This window comes from Coturnix japonica, chromosome 7 (assembly GCF_001577835.2).
Source record: "Coturnix japonica isolate 7356 chromosome 7, Coturnix japonica 2.1, whole genome shotgun sequence".
Taxonomy (NCBI): Eukaryota; Metazoa; Chordata; class Aves; order Galliformes; family Phasianidae; genus Coturnix; species Coturnix japonica.
Genome location: NC_029522.1, coordinates 24,137,336 through 24,151,009, shown reverse-complemented (window position 1 = coordinate 24,151,009; position 13,674 = coordinate 24,137,336). Strand labels below are relative to the sequence as shown.

The 13,674-nt window shown below is 60.1% G+C and overlaps 1 protein-coding gene across 18 annotated transcripts in view; it reads left to right on the top strand.

Moving 5' to 3' along the window:
* TNS1 (tensin 1) overlaps window positions 1-13,674 on the top strand; it is a 52,536-nt gene that overhangs the window by 7,942 nt on the left and 30,920 nt on the right. For 11 of the 18 annotated variants that reach the window (XM_032445933.1, XM_032445934.1, XM_032445936.1 and 8 more), the window contains exons 4-11: window positions 9,297-9,335; window positions 10,596-10,637; window positions 11,862-11,911; window positions 12,127-12,298; window positions 12,631-12,681; window positions 13,104-13,226; window positions 13,396-13,460; window positions 13,566-13,649. In XM_032445933.1, the coding sequence (XP_032301824.1) occupies window positions 9,297-9,335; window positions 10,596-10,637; window positions 11,862-11,911; window positions 12,127-12,298; window positions 12,631-12,681; window positions 13,104-13,226; window positions 13,396-13,460; window positions 13,566-13,649 (626 nt within the window). Of the gene's footprint in view, window positions 1-3,338; window positions 3,554-7,358; window positions 7,501-9,296; window positions 9,336-10,595; window positions 10,638-11,861; window positions 11,912-12,126; window positions 12,299-12,630; window positions 12,682-13,103; window positions 13,227-13,395; window positions 13,461-13,565; window positions 13,650-13,674 lie in introns of those variants that run through there. The other 7 variants (XM_015869010.2, XM_015869012.2, XM_015869013.2 and 4 more) reach the window with 7 other exon arrangements.

The following is a 13,674-nucleotide window of genomic DNA, read 5'->3' as shown; positions in this document are numbered from 1 at the left end:
AAGGCCTTCTGTGCAGCTCTGCTGGGCCAGTGCCCAGGGAGGGGCTCCTCTGGCCAGGCGAGCAGCCAGCTGACTCACATCGCTTGTTATTGTAGGGTCTCCAGGGAGGGCATGAGTGGGGAGGGGGCTTGGCACAGTGAGAAAGCAGTTTCACATCCACCTGAAGCACCTCACATTTAACCCCTGAGCCCCCAGAACTGGGGGAACTGGGGAACGGGACTGTCCCAGGGTGCATGGTACTTTGTGTCCCAGTGCTTCTTCATCCTGCCCTGGAGATGCTGTGGAACCCGCAGCACCCCTGGCTACTGCTGTCTCTGGAACCCCCCAGTGCTGTTGTGGCCACGCCACAAGTTACTGTGGGGGAACCTGCCCCGACCCGTCCTGCTGCCCCCTAAAAACTCCACATGGACAGGGTACAGTGGGAAGGGGTGTGTGTGTTGGGGACCCTGGGGTGGCCATGGGGACAGCGGTGGCTGGCAGGGTGCCTGCAGCCTGTGGGCGGCACTGGGGGGGGCTGGGGCAGATGCACAGACATCATCTGGGAAGCACGAAGCCGTTCCCATGCCCATGTAAGGCCCTTCTTGCACCCGGCCCTTCCACTCAGGGATTTTTCCTTGCTTAGCAAACCTTCCCCCCTCCCTCTAAGGGGACAGACGGCTGGACACTGATGTGCGTCTTAGTCCCTCAGTCCGCCTCTTCCATCCCTCCCTGCACTTAAGTCCCCTACCCAGAGCTGTAGCTTCCTTTAAAAGTGGTGAAACTGAGTCACAGAGCACAGCCTGGGTGCGTGTGATCCCTTGGGTCCCATCCTCACCCCTGCGCGTGCAAAAACATCCGTGCAAGAACATCTCACGTGTGTGTGTGCACACATCGCACAGCAGTGCACAGGGGCTGATCTTTCCCAACTGGCCTCGCTCCAGACCCGGCTTGTTTTCCAAGTGCCCCCTGCAGGGTCTCGGAGGGGGGTTTGTCCATCATTAAACTGGGTGCTGGAGTAGGGCCAGGGCTGGGCAGCGAGGCGCGTCCTGGCCACTGCTATAGCTCCCAGTGCCCGTGGCACCTATTGTCCCCTCTGACGGGGACTGGGTCCTTGGCTTTGGGAGGGGGGATGCTGTGGGCTGGATGCGGGGTGGTGGGCACACTGTGATGTATGGGGTATGTCTGGGTCCTGTGTCATGGGCAGGTAAATAGGACATGGGGAAGGGACAGCAGTGTCCCAGTCATGTTGTGGGACAGGCTGTCCATTCCCCAGGCTGTGTGCCTTGCTGCTTCTGTGCTGCACGGCATAGGGGAGGACGTGTCCATCACACTTATCCCTGTCCCTGATGTCCCGTTCAAATCCTGCCTTCAAGACAGGTAATTTACAACACCTCTGGGTCTGTACAACAGAGCAGGGAGGAAGCATAAGGCAGGAATGTGTTCTTGTCCTTGGCACGGGCCCAGTCAGGGTGTGGGATCGGGGGCTGTGTGGGGCAGCACTGCCCCCAGTTCGTGGGGATGCAGCGGGTCCTGGAGGGGATCGGGTGGTTTTTTTTTCATTGCTGTTTCCTTTTTCCCCTTCTTGACGTCACCACCAAAATATTCAGCCTCTGTCTCAGCTCCGGGGGGGTCGGCTCTGCTGCTGGAGGAGCTGGGGCCCTTCTTGTACCCTCTGGGAGGGGAAAGGGAGTGGGGATGCTGAGTCTGCCCACGCTCATTGCACAAGTGAGCAGAGGGGCATAGGGCATGGCGAGCCTCTCTCCTGGTTCTTCATTGCCTTGTCCCTTGTTATGCTAGCACCTTGGGTGTAGGTGCTCTCCCAGGCTGTGTGCTTGCTTTGGGATGTGGAGGAGCTGTTTTGGGTGGGGGTCACTGGCCAGATCTGAGGGTGCTGGGGGTGTCTGTAGGTTGACACGGGGCTTAGCACTAAACCTACTTCCGCAAAACCTGAGATGGCTCTGGGATGCATTTGGTGTTTGGCTAAGGATGAAGTTCAGGGACAATTTATGGACTTCAGTGGCTGTGTCCTGTGACATCACCTCCCCGAGGGACAGCTCCGTTCCTCCTCGGGGACAGCTCCTGCAGGCTGGGGACAGGGATGTGCTGTCAGTGCCCTCCGCTCACCGACTCACCCTGCTGGGATGCTGATGCTTTCCCATCTGGTCCTGGCTCTAATGAGTGGAAATCCCTATGGTTGCACAGCTGCTCTGTGCCTCAATTTCTCCATATGCAGGCAGCACTCTCCCTGGTTGCAGTGGGATGGGATGTGGGCACTTCCTGGCTGTGCTGGCACAGGGAGTGCAATCCATAGGATGCTCTGCTGATGTAAAGCTCTGCAGCTCACTCCCATCCCGGAGATAGAGAGGCAGGGGACCCTTGCTGCCACTCTGTGCCCTGGCTGCAATCTGGGCCAGCACTGGTGTTCTGGCTGAGCCTGTAGCACCAGGACGGAAATGCAAACAGGAACGGGGAGGTGTTGGGTGAGAAAATGTCAACAGTGCTGGGCCTGGTGGCTGGCTCACAGCCCCCCAGCCTGTTTGCCTTTCTGAGGGCCACTGCAGGGCAGGCTGTGGTCCTCGGTGCCCGCACGCCTACTCGCATGGTTGAGCTGGGGCTCGAGATTGGAGAGGAGGGGTGGGGGCAGTGGAGCGTGATGTGGGGCCGCGGGGCACCCCCACGGTGCACGGCTTCTCCATCACTTTGCTTTCCATGGAGGAGGAGTGGTAAACCTTCACCCCACTCCGGCATCGAGGCGAGCACCCAAGGGCCACTTTTTGGGCACCCTCCTTGGACTTAGCGAACCGCCCCCTGCCGGGGGGGGGACACAAGCAGAGAGGCCCCGAGCCGGGCCCCACCCCCCCCCCCCCGCCAAGGGCACAGGGACGCCGCGGCGTCACGCGGGGCGATAAGGGCCCGACCCCGCCGCCCGGGGCCTCCCGGCTGCGCTGCCCGGGGGGTGCGCTCCGCATTTCGGGGCGCGGGGGTGGCCCGGCTCCCGGTTGCCTTTAAGGGCGTTTTCGGGGGAGGCGAAGGGGAGCGGGGCTGGGCGTGTGCGCGTCCGACTGGGAGCGCGCCGGAGAGAGGGAAGAGAAGAAAGAGAGTGAGAAGAGAGAGGAGGGAGGGGAGCGGTGGAAAAAAGCCACCCGGGACCCCCCTCCCTCCCCCAAGGCCGGGGCCGCCCCATCGCACCTCCCGGCAGCCGGCGGCCTTGGGGGTGCGGAGGGGCGAGGGGGGCTGCGGGGACCCCTCAATCGCCGGGGTCCCGCCTGCGGGGAGCGAAACCCTTCGGCTCTCTCTCCCCCCCCCACCCTCCCCTCTCCTTTCCCTCCCCTCCCTCCTCCCTCCCTCCTTCCTTCCTTCCTTCTCCGGGCTTGTCCCGGGGAGGGAGGGGGGCTCAGCCTGCAGTCCGCCTTCACGCCTGCCGACGCTGGGCTCCCTCTTGCCCCCGACCCCCCCTCCCCGGCAGCCTCCCGGCCGCCCCCCGCGCCCCTCGGCCAGGTGAGGCAGCGCTGCCGGCCCCTTCGGATGTAGGCACGAGAGACCCCGGATGGATTTCGGAAGCGTCATGAACCAGGTACGGCCAAGGCGCGGGGATCCCCTGCACACCCCCTGTCCTGCTGGAGGAGGGGGGGTCCCACGCGTGACATCTGTGCGCTGCGTGGCCGCCCCGCGCCCGCTCTGTTTGGGGACGCCACGGTGGGTCGGTTCCCTGCTTAAGGGGGTCCCGCGGGGCGTGGCGAGCTCGGAGGGGGATTTGGGGAGGGGGTCAAGGAGGATTCGCAGCTCCGGGCAATGGTGCGGGGGGGTCTTTCCCGAGCAGCCCTACCCCGCCCCGCGGACGTGTCCCCGCACAGCCCCTCCGTGGTGGCAGCGCAGGGGTTAACTCCTCCTCCGCTCCTCCTGCGGGACCGTCAATGGTTAAACCACGAGTTAATGAGTGGTGAGGGGCCGGGGGGGGGAGCGGGGGGGGGCACGTCGGCCACGGCTCCTTCACCTCAGTGCTGCCAGGCCCGCAGAGGGTTAAATTCGCCAGGGCAGGTCCCGGCGCAGATGTTTTTGGGCTGTGTTCCTGGGAGAGGAAACGGCCCGAGCGAGGCATCAGCCGTTTTGTTTTTAAGGGGAAAACAACAAAAAGAGAACCGCTCCGAATGGGACAGCGGGGCCGGGGGCAGCGGGGTCGGTCCTACTGCAGGTTGGGTGCCCGTCGGTTGGGGCAGCCGCGATGGAGTTGCCGTGGGCAGGGGGTGGTGGCTGCGTCCCCCCCCTCTTTGGGTCCTTGCAGGGCGTGCTGAGTGCCAGCAGCCCCCGTGCACTCCATGCACTCCACCTGCAGCAGGAGCACCCCCAGGGGAAGTGAGCCCCAAAAGTTTTAGCTCTGAAGCCTCACGACAAGGACGCTGAGGACTCTGTTAGTGTCTGTTAGCTGCTGGCCCCCTCTCCAGGAAAGGCAGGGCTGGCCGTGATGCTCCATGGGGCTGCTGGCCCGCTGCCCTGCTCCTTGGTGCTGCACTCACCCATGTCACATGTTTTTGGGGTCTGGAGCATCGCGTGGTGCTGCCCCAGCACACACTGAGGGCTGGCAGCTCTCTTTGCGCCCTGGCTTGGTTTGGGGGCTGCTGGAGTAGAGCTGAGGGGTTTGCATGGTGTTGTCCTCCTGCTTGTGCTGTGCCAACCTGGTGCACCGTGTCCCTGTGGCACCCTGTGCTGGTGACAGCTGTCCACTGTGCCCACCTGCACTGCTTGGCCCTGGTGTCATCTGCTTTGGGCTGTGGGTACCAGAAGAGGGGCTAGTTTGGGGGACTGGCAGTATGGGGCAGCCTTCAGCCTGCAATGGGACTGAGATCTCTGTCAACATGGTGCAGGGTGATGCAGGGCTCTCATGCAGCCCACTTGGGGACCCAGGTGCTGGCCAGGCCCATGTGAGGATCCATGCAGGGTCTGATCCTGCTGTGGGATCCCTGCTGTAGTCAGACTGTAATCACAGTCCCGCGTGATTATTAGGGAGCTGACCAATCTCATGGGAAAGTTCATGTATTGACCAATCCCACATGGGAATCCCTGTATTGACTGTGGGAATCCAACTGTTGACCAGTCCCATGTAAGAATCCATGCACAGCCCAGTCCCAAGCAGCCCTGAGTGACCTTGCTCCCAGTGAATCCCCATGGCCATTCTGGGGAGATGGGGAACCTGGGGTCCCCCTCGCCCTGTTGGATAGAGCTGTCGTGGAGCTGGTGACTACAGGGACCCTGTTACAAGGGCCCCAGCCCTATTCCTACCCTTCATAGGGCTTCCTCCAGCATCCAGGAGCACACTGGGAGCAGGTCCCTATATCAGGTACCCAGGTGATGGGTGTCCCTACACCCAGGGATGGCAGTACCCGCAGGTGTTGCAGCGCCTGTGGGTGGCAGCTGGGCACGGACAGCAGCCATGGGACAGGCTGTGGGGACGCAGCCGAGCAGGCGCTGGCCTCAGGGCCGGAGCGGTGCTGGGAACGTTGCCTTTTTAGGTGCTGGAGCACAGCACATCTCTGCTCGTGGCCAGCCCCGTGCCGAGCCCAGCACCCGCGGGAGGAGGCAGAACAGGACCAGCCCAACTCTGGGGCATGTGGAGTTCCTCTGCTCCACTCTGATCCAAAAAAGCCACTTTTCATCCCAAACAGATCCAGGGATGCTGGCTTCCTCCCTCATTCCCAAGTCCAACCTCTGCAACCTCTGGGCCAATGGCTCAAACCCTTGGGAGCCAGGAGCAACCCTTATTTGGGTTGAAATCAAGGCTATTTTGGTGCTGCCGGTTCAATTGAAACCAGCCGGAGCCCGAGGCCCCGCAGTTACCCTGCTCATCGCCTTCCTGACTCAGTTCCCCTGCACTGGGGCTGCCGGCCTGACAAGTGACATGCCACCAGGAGCCCTGGGGCTGTTACCCTCCTTGACCCCACTGCTGGAACACCAGGGTGGAATCCATCCCGGTTGGGTCTATCACCATGGGGCGGCTGCACAGCGTCCCTCTGCCTTCCCTTACATGGTGCCCTCGGGTTTGCTGCGGTGCCAGGGGCCGGGGACTTTTGCTGTGAGGGTGTTTATGGGGCTGGTGCTTGGAGGTGTTTGTTGGAAACGGCAGCGAGGAGGTGCTGGAAAGGGGATGGTGCTGAGGCGCGAGGCAGGGAGCACGTCCCCGGTGTGAGCTTAACCAGGCACCCACACGTCATCGGGGCTGCTGGCTTGTGCAATGTGGTGGCTTTGCGTGCAGTGCTAGAAATCATTGCTGTCCCCAAGGGAAGGATGCTGCTGGGGTCCCCATGGAGAACAGGACTGTAGTTACGGGGTGACTGCAGTGGGATGCTTGGAGGTTCACCCCACAGCAAGCCTGCGGGATAGTGACAGGAGGAGAACATCCTCCGCCTTGCAAACCGCCGGTACCTCTTGCACAACACAGGCACGAGGATGGGGTGCTGCCCAGCCCATGGCCTCTACCCTGCTCTGGGAGCGCCTGACATGGGCGCAGCCAGGCTGCAGGGTCAGGCACATGGTGAGGTCGGAGGAAGCGGGAAGGGGATGCTCAGGGGGAAGCCTGGGAGCAGCGAGACCTCTGTGCTCCGGCGTCCGCCCGGGCTCCTGACTCACCCCAGCTGCCGCCAAAGCTCTCCCGGGGCTGCTGACACGTCCAACCCTCAGCAAAGGGGGGAACCCACAGAGCAGCTGTGTCAGGGGGCTGCCCCCAGTCCTGGGAGCCCTGTGCAGACAGCTCAGCGCTTTGCCCAATGCAGGGTGGGATCGCAGCTGGAAATGTGCCATCCTCCTGCCTGGGACTTGTTGCATAAACAGGAGATTAGCGGGAGCTGCAAGGGACGCGTGGTGCAGAGCTGGGCTTGGCCACAGGAGCACGTGGTGGGACCAAGGGTGGCATGGAGAGGGTGACTGTGTGCATCAGTCGCCTTCGGTGCCACCATTGAGCCATCCAGCCCTGTGCTTGGGGAGGTGATGCGCAGCTGGGATGTGCGGTGATGCGTGGCACTGAGTGCAAGGAGACAGCTGGGGTGAATCAGAATCTCCACTCAGCTGCCTCCGGTGCCACCCCAGCACTGTCCTGCGGGACAGTGTCACTGAGTCACCATCCTCTCCGGCATCCTCCCGCCCACTGCCAAGTTGTGATGGACTCTGCATTCTTGGGTACAGGGACTGTCCCCACTGCAGCCTCAGCGTGGAGCTTTGCTTGTCCCTGCTTAGCGGGGCTTGGTGATCCTGGCACTGCAAGGGTCAGTACCGGCCCGGATATCAGACAGCTTGGGGATGTTTATCAGAGCTCCTGGGGAAGGGAAAAACAAAAACCACCACCCAAAGGAAGGGATATGCGTCAGCGATGGGCCCAGGCGACCCACCGGCAGCCGGCCAGGACGAGGGCCAGCACTCACCCAGCCCTGTAAGCAGCAGTGCTGCACCCTCAGTGCCTGCAGCCCGGCCAGGGGGAACCCCTGCAGCCTCCCAGCCTGTCCCATGCTGAACCAGACTGTTCCCTACAAGGAGGTTTGTGTGGCACTGGGGGGAGCCCTGTGGGGATGCTGTGGCTCAGGCAGGACCTGGAGGAGGAGGGAGAGGAAGGCTCTGGGAGGGAGCTGTGCAGGACACAGGGACAGGGCAGTGGCATCCTGAGGGTGTGAAGTTGTGTAGGTGTGGTGATGTGAGATGGTTGGATGTAGAGAGCCCGGTGGTGCTCTGTGCGCAATCCCATGTGAGACATTAGAGAGTCCACATGGGCTGTGTTGGAAACTTGGGCTGTGTAGCATTTTGCTGCCCAGCCTTCACTTTGGAGGAGATGTCTGGGTCCTTGTGAGGACCTCTGGGGTGGGGGCTGCGACTTGGGGGGCACAGGGGGCTGGGCAGCCACCCCACTGTGCCTCGTTCCTCACATTCCTGGGCAGGGCTGCCGGGTGGAGGGGTCGTGGCGGCGCGAGCTGTGCGGCAGGAATGCAAACACCGGCACGGGGAGAAGAAAGGCGGCTGTGTCTGCTGCGGTCGGGCAGAACTGTCCAGGGGGTGTGTGGGACCCCCCACCTTTTCATGGGGGACGTAGGAGATGGTGGTGGCCCTGTCACCTGCGTGGTCTCTCTCCATCTTCCTGGGGTGCTCCTGTGTGCCTACATCAGGAGCTCAGTGTCCCAAGGATGGGCTAACCCTATATTAGACATCAGAGAATTAGAGCAGGGAGGTCCCACCTCAACCACCCCACTTTTGTCCATTCTGCAGCTGAAAAACTTTAGGTGCAGAAGTCAGAAGCTGGTTGGGCAGTGTCCTACCTGCTCTCAGTGTCCCACAGTCGGGGGACTACCCCTGCCCCCAGCCTCGGGAGCTGGGGGGGGCTGGGCTGTGGGGGGATCCTATGTGAGCATCCCCTGGGGGACGTGGGGTGCAGCGCGGCCCCGTGCCGGCCCCGTCCGTGGCCGCTTTGCTGCCGGAGAACATTCCAGGGAGGCTGGCGTAGGGCCAGCGCTGCGGGGCAGGGAAAGGGGCCTTTTATGGAAGCGTTTCTGCATTAGAATAAAATCATAATAATAATGTGCAGGGGGAGGGAGGGAGGGAGCGGGAAGAGGAGGAGGAACCCCTGAACAAAACACAGAGGCGGGATGGGAACGCTCTGCTGGCAGGAGGCTCTCCGCTTTTGGGATGGGGTGGGATACGGCTGTTGGGAGTGCGGTGTTTGGGGGCAAAAGCCCCATTTTGTGGTCCACTGCGAGGGAGATGATGGGCAGGGTGTGAGGGGATCCCCATACCACGGTGGTGGTACATTGCTGGGCGTGTCAGTGCTTGGCATGGGGTGACTCGTAAGGAGTCCCAAACTGGGGATGCTCTTTGGGATGGAGGGGATGAGGTGCCTCAAATTGCATTCTCCCACAACCACTGCCATCCCCAGGCCCCCACCAGCCTGCAGTGCTGTTCCTGTGCCCTCATGAGCACCACCACCAATCCAGCACTGCCTCTCTCATTGCAGCATGCTGCTGCTGGGGTGCACGCAAAACCCAAGGTTAATTGCCAGTAATTGCCGTTGGTAATTAAGGTAACAATAGCCGAGCTGTTCAGCTGGCGTCTGCAGAAGTACTCAGAGAAGGCCAGGCTGGGTTTTGTGCCAGGTGCTCCTGGCATCAGCCTTTTGCTGCCCACCTGGGGCTGGGAATGATCATCTGGGGTTGTCCACCTGGGGCTGGTATTGCCCGTCTGGGGCTGCAGTATGCTCAGCTCTGTGCTCTGAGCACAGGGGGATGTTACACGCTTTCTGTACCTGGTGCTGCAGGGACTAATGGGTGCCTCTCTCTGCTCCCTTGCAGGCTGCCACCCCGTGCTCCCCTGCTGTCAACTATGAGCTGGTAAGTGATGCCTCTGTGCCAAGCTGTCTCCCTTTGGGTTTTCAGAGGGACAGCAGTGGGACGTGACCATCCCAGGCTCTGGTGTCCCTCCTCCTGGCTTGGAGCGAGGTGGTTTCTTGTGCGCCCGGAGATAGCTGTAGCAGATGTGCCTTTGGCTGCAGGCTCTTAAGGCCAAGTGTGAGCATCCCCAGCTATTGTCACCCCATTCTTTTTGTCCCTCCTGGGGATATTTAGTGAGCAGCCAGATACACGTGAGTCTGGAGAGCTGCTGGGGTGACAGGAGCCCTTCCTACAGGACATGGGCATGGTGCTGGGTGCTGTGCTCTGTCACCCCAGCTGGGCACCTTGTGGCACAGCGGGTGCTCGGCGCAGCTCCTGCCAGCTCATGAGGGCAGCACGTGAGCCCCACTGTGGTTATCTACCCTGGGTTTAATTTCTGCCTGTGCTGCTGCAGGCACTTATCGCTGGCAAAAATGTGTTGGCTTTGAGCTGGGACCGTTACTGCGGCTTTGGGAGGAAATTGAAAGGGCTTTGCCCTGTCGCTTGTGCTGGAAATGGCAGTGCCCCCTTGCTTGGAGCAATCGTAGCAGGAGGGCACAGCTCCCCTTTGTCTCCTGGTCTCAGGGCTGAGATTCCCCTGTGCCACCTGACTGGCTGTCCTCAGGCAGTGACTGTCCCCTGCCCCTATACTTGGGGTCAGAACACCCTCTTCCAGTCCACAGTCCCTTCTCAGAGCTCTCCAGAGGTTGCCAGTGACATCCTAGTGAAGTCATTCCTCCCTGAGCACCCCCTTCTCAGGACCCTGGCCATTCCGCTGTGGCTCTGTGTTTATCCTGGGGAGCAGTTCCTGGAGGTGGGGCTGTGCTGTTGTTTACCCCATTGGTTTTGGGGCACAGCTGAAGCTGGGGGCTGCTTTTCTTGGAAATGACCTTCCTGCTGCAGATGATGGGGTGAGGATGTGATGGGAACGGGGTGGTGCCATGGGGGATGCGAGGGTGATACAGGAGGGCAGTGGCCCCCAGTGGGGCTCTTCATTGCTGTGCTGCTGCACTTGGGTTTCGAGGGATTCCTGGCTTTTAGGAAGAACGGACACGTGGAGGAAAGGAAGGAAGCGGCATCATGGAGCATTTCCTAGGAAGGGCCAGAAATAGCTGGGGGGAACTTTGACCCCAGCCATCACTCTGCATGTGTGCATGTGCCTCTCAACACCTCTCTCCTTCTCTTTCTCTCCTTTTTCTCTCACTCTCACCCCTTCCACAGCCATCCCCAGGGCAGAGCGTCACCAGGCAGGTGGACACCCTGGTAAGTGCCATGTGCTGGCAGAGATTGCTCTTTACCTTGAGACCTTACTGGGATTTACTTATGTCTATCCCACAACCAAAAGTCTGCTCCTTATCCAATGACCCCCCAGTGCTGCTGGATCCCCGTTCTAGGGCCAAGCTGATGCCTAAGGTGATGGGCAGAGGCAGTGGTAGAGCCCAGCGGAGGCCTTGGAGTGGAGGCTTTTGCTGCAAAGCCGGCTTTCCTGTCCATAGAGCTAGGGATCCGCTTTTTAATCTGTGGACATGAAATTGCTAAGACAGTGTAGACAAACGCCCTGCCAAAGTCAACGCAGACAGCTTCCCTCTGCTCACCCGCCTCCGCACACACCAGGGCTGGAAATATCCAGTGAGGAGTCAGGAACCCCCTTTGTTGCTTTGTTTCTTTTGGGGAATTTCTCAGTGTTTCTGCGTCCTTCCCTGTGGCTGAGGTCACCGTGCCAGCGGCTGGAGGCAGGAAGGACCTATGGCTTTTGGATGCTGCCAAGAGAGTGGGGATGTGCTGAGGTGACATAGGGTGGGAGACAGGTTTGGATGGGGATCTGAGGCCCTCACTCCGGGGGGATGGAGAGTCTCTGCAGCATCTCCTCCAGCCTCTGGGGTTGGTGGCACCTCCTGCAGCCCCATGGTTGCTCTACTGGTTGTTGAGGTTTGGATCCTTCCTAGGAGTCGGAATGCACCACCCGCATTAGATGAGTCTTTAAAGGACTCCTCCTCATTAGTACGAGATCCTAAAACTAATGAGGTGTGAGTGTATTTTCCCTTAGTGGTTTTTTTTGGAAACCTTGCTTTGTTTTTTGGCTGAGGTCACAAAGTCACCCAACAAACCGACTGTAGATGAAATTTTTGAGGCTGGAGAACATGCATAAATAGAAGTTTCCTGCTTGGAGAGCTCAAACATTTCCTCCCAGCTTTAGGCTCGGCCAAAGCAAACGGCACTGCCTGGCCCTGTGAGCCTCCTGTGGGCCGCAGACCTGCCCTGTCCTGTGGTCAGGTGTTATTGGGCTGCCATTGTGTTGTCCCCAGGTCTGTGTGTGCTGGGGGGCTGCTTGTGTCCATGTGGGAACATGGTGCCACCAGGATGCTCATTAGATGTGATTTGGTGATGTTGTGTCAGGCATGGGTGCTCCAAGTGTCACTGCACTTGGTGACCTGTGGCCACTGATGGGCTCAGAATCATGGCAGTAACTTGTTTTCCTCTCTTTAGGACACCACGAGGTCCCCCAGAGGTGGGCAGGCACACCGCAAAACATCCAGGTAGAGCCTAACGCCTGTACCGCAGGGATGGGGACCTGTGGTGGTGGGGGGACTGTGAGACCAGGGAGCAGGGGAAAGCCTTAGGGTAGCCCTATCCCTGCATCCCGAGGCATCTCAGCCCACGTCGCTTTGCCCAGATGACCGTGGTGGTGAGCAGGGTCACCGTGTCCTCTCGTCAGTGCTTTGTCCTGATGTCAGTTTCCTTCCTTGCTCAGGAGCATGAGTGCGACAGCAGCCATGGAGAGCAGCTGTGAGCTGGACCTGGTGTACATCACGGAGCGCATCATTGCCGTCTCCTACCCCAGCACAGCTGAGGAGCAGAGCTTCCGCAGCAACCTCCGTGAGGTGGCCCACATGCTGAAGTCCAAGCATGGGGACAACTACGTGGTGAGAGGACCTGACAGCCTGGGGATGGGGCTGGGATGCTGGAGCGGGAGGGTGCCACGTCTTTACCTCCAGTCAGTCTTCACCCTGATGTGCTTAGCTGGAGAGTGAGGATCTTTGCACTGACACAGATGGTTTCTCCTTTCTTGGAGCTTTCCAGCCCCTTTTGGACCCCATGGGAATTGTTGGCCATGGCAGTGCCCTGTGGCAGGACATTACTGGAGTTAATGTGTTTGGGGAAATGGATATTTGGGGAGGCTTGAGGGTGAAAAAGAGGTTGGGCTGGCACTGGGGAAGAAGATACCTCCTCACTTTTTCTTTCCTCTTCCCTGAAGCTTTTCAACCTGTCAGAACGGAGACATGATATCAGCAAACTTCACCCCAAGGTGAGCAGAGGGCTTTGAGGCTGGGGCAAGGCAGCAGGAACAGCTCCCCTGCCCAAACTCCCAGGGCAGCAACAGCCACCCTCCTGCCTCACTGGAGGGGCAGTGGAAAGGGCAGGGAAAAGAAAGCTTGGAAAAGAGCACCAGGACTTTCCCCACCAGCCCAAGGTTGAATCTCTTGGAGTGCTCCCTTGTTTCCCCTGGAGAATCATCTCCATCTCTGGGAATCCGGGGTCCCCTGAGCAGCTGAGATGGGCATTGGGGAGCTGGGAAATGTGGACCCAACACTCCCAAGCTCAGGGCAGGGTCTTGGCAGCAGGAGAGCTGGTGGAGAGCTTGGGAGAGGCATCAACAGTGGACTACAGAGGTAGAAGTGATGTGGTTTTGACCTTTGATTGTCCCCCTACCCCCCATTCCTTGCCCAGGTGCTGGATTTTGGGTGGCCCGACCTGCACACACCAGCACTGGAGAAGATCTGCAGCATTTGCAAAGCGATGGACACGTGGCTGAACGCGGCGGCTCACAACGTGGTGGTGCTGCACAACAAGGTGGGTTGGACCCTGAGGGGGAGCTGCAGGGATTGAGCAAGCTGAGAGGCATAGGAAACCTGGTGTTTTGTGGCTTGGTGTGCAGATTGGGGTGTGTGTTGTAAGATTTAGGGATGTGTGATGCTGATGGGCACTGTCACCCCTGTGATATCCTTTCTGTTGCCCGCAGGGGAATCGTGGCCGCCTGGGGGTAGTTGTGGCTGCCTACATGCACTACAGCAATATCTCAGCCAGGTGAGAGCGGTAGCACAGTCACAAAGCTTCCCTACCCACTGCTCAGCACTGCAGTTTACTGGTACCAATGCTTTCCTTCCCTTCTTTACCCCCTTGTTCCTGCAGTGCTGACCAGGCTCTGGACAGGTTTGCCATGAAGCGCTTCTATGAGGACAAGGTGGTGCCGGTGGGACAGCCCTCCCAGAAGAGGTGGGTTCTGGCACATGGCCTTGGG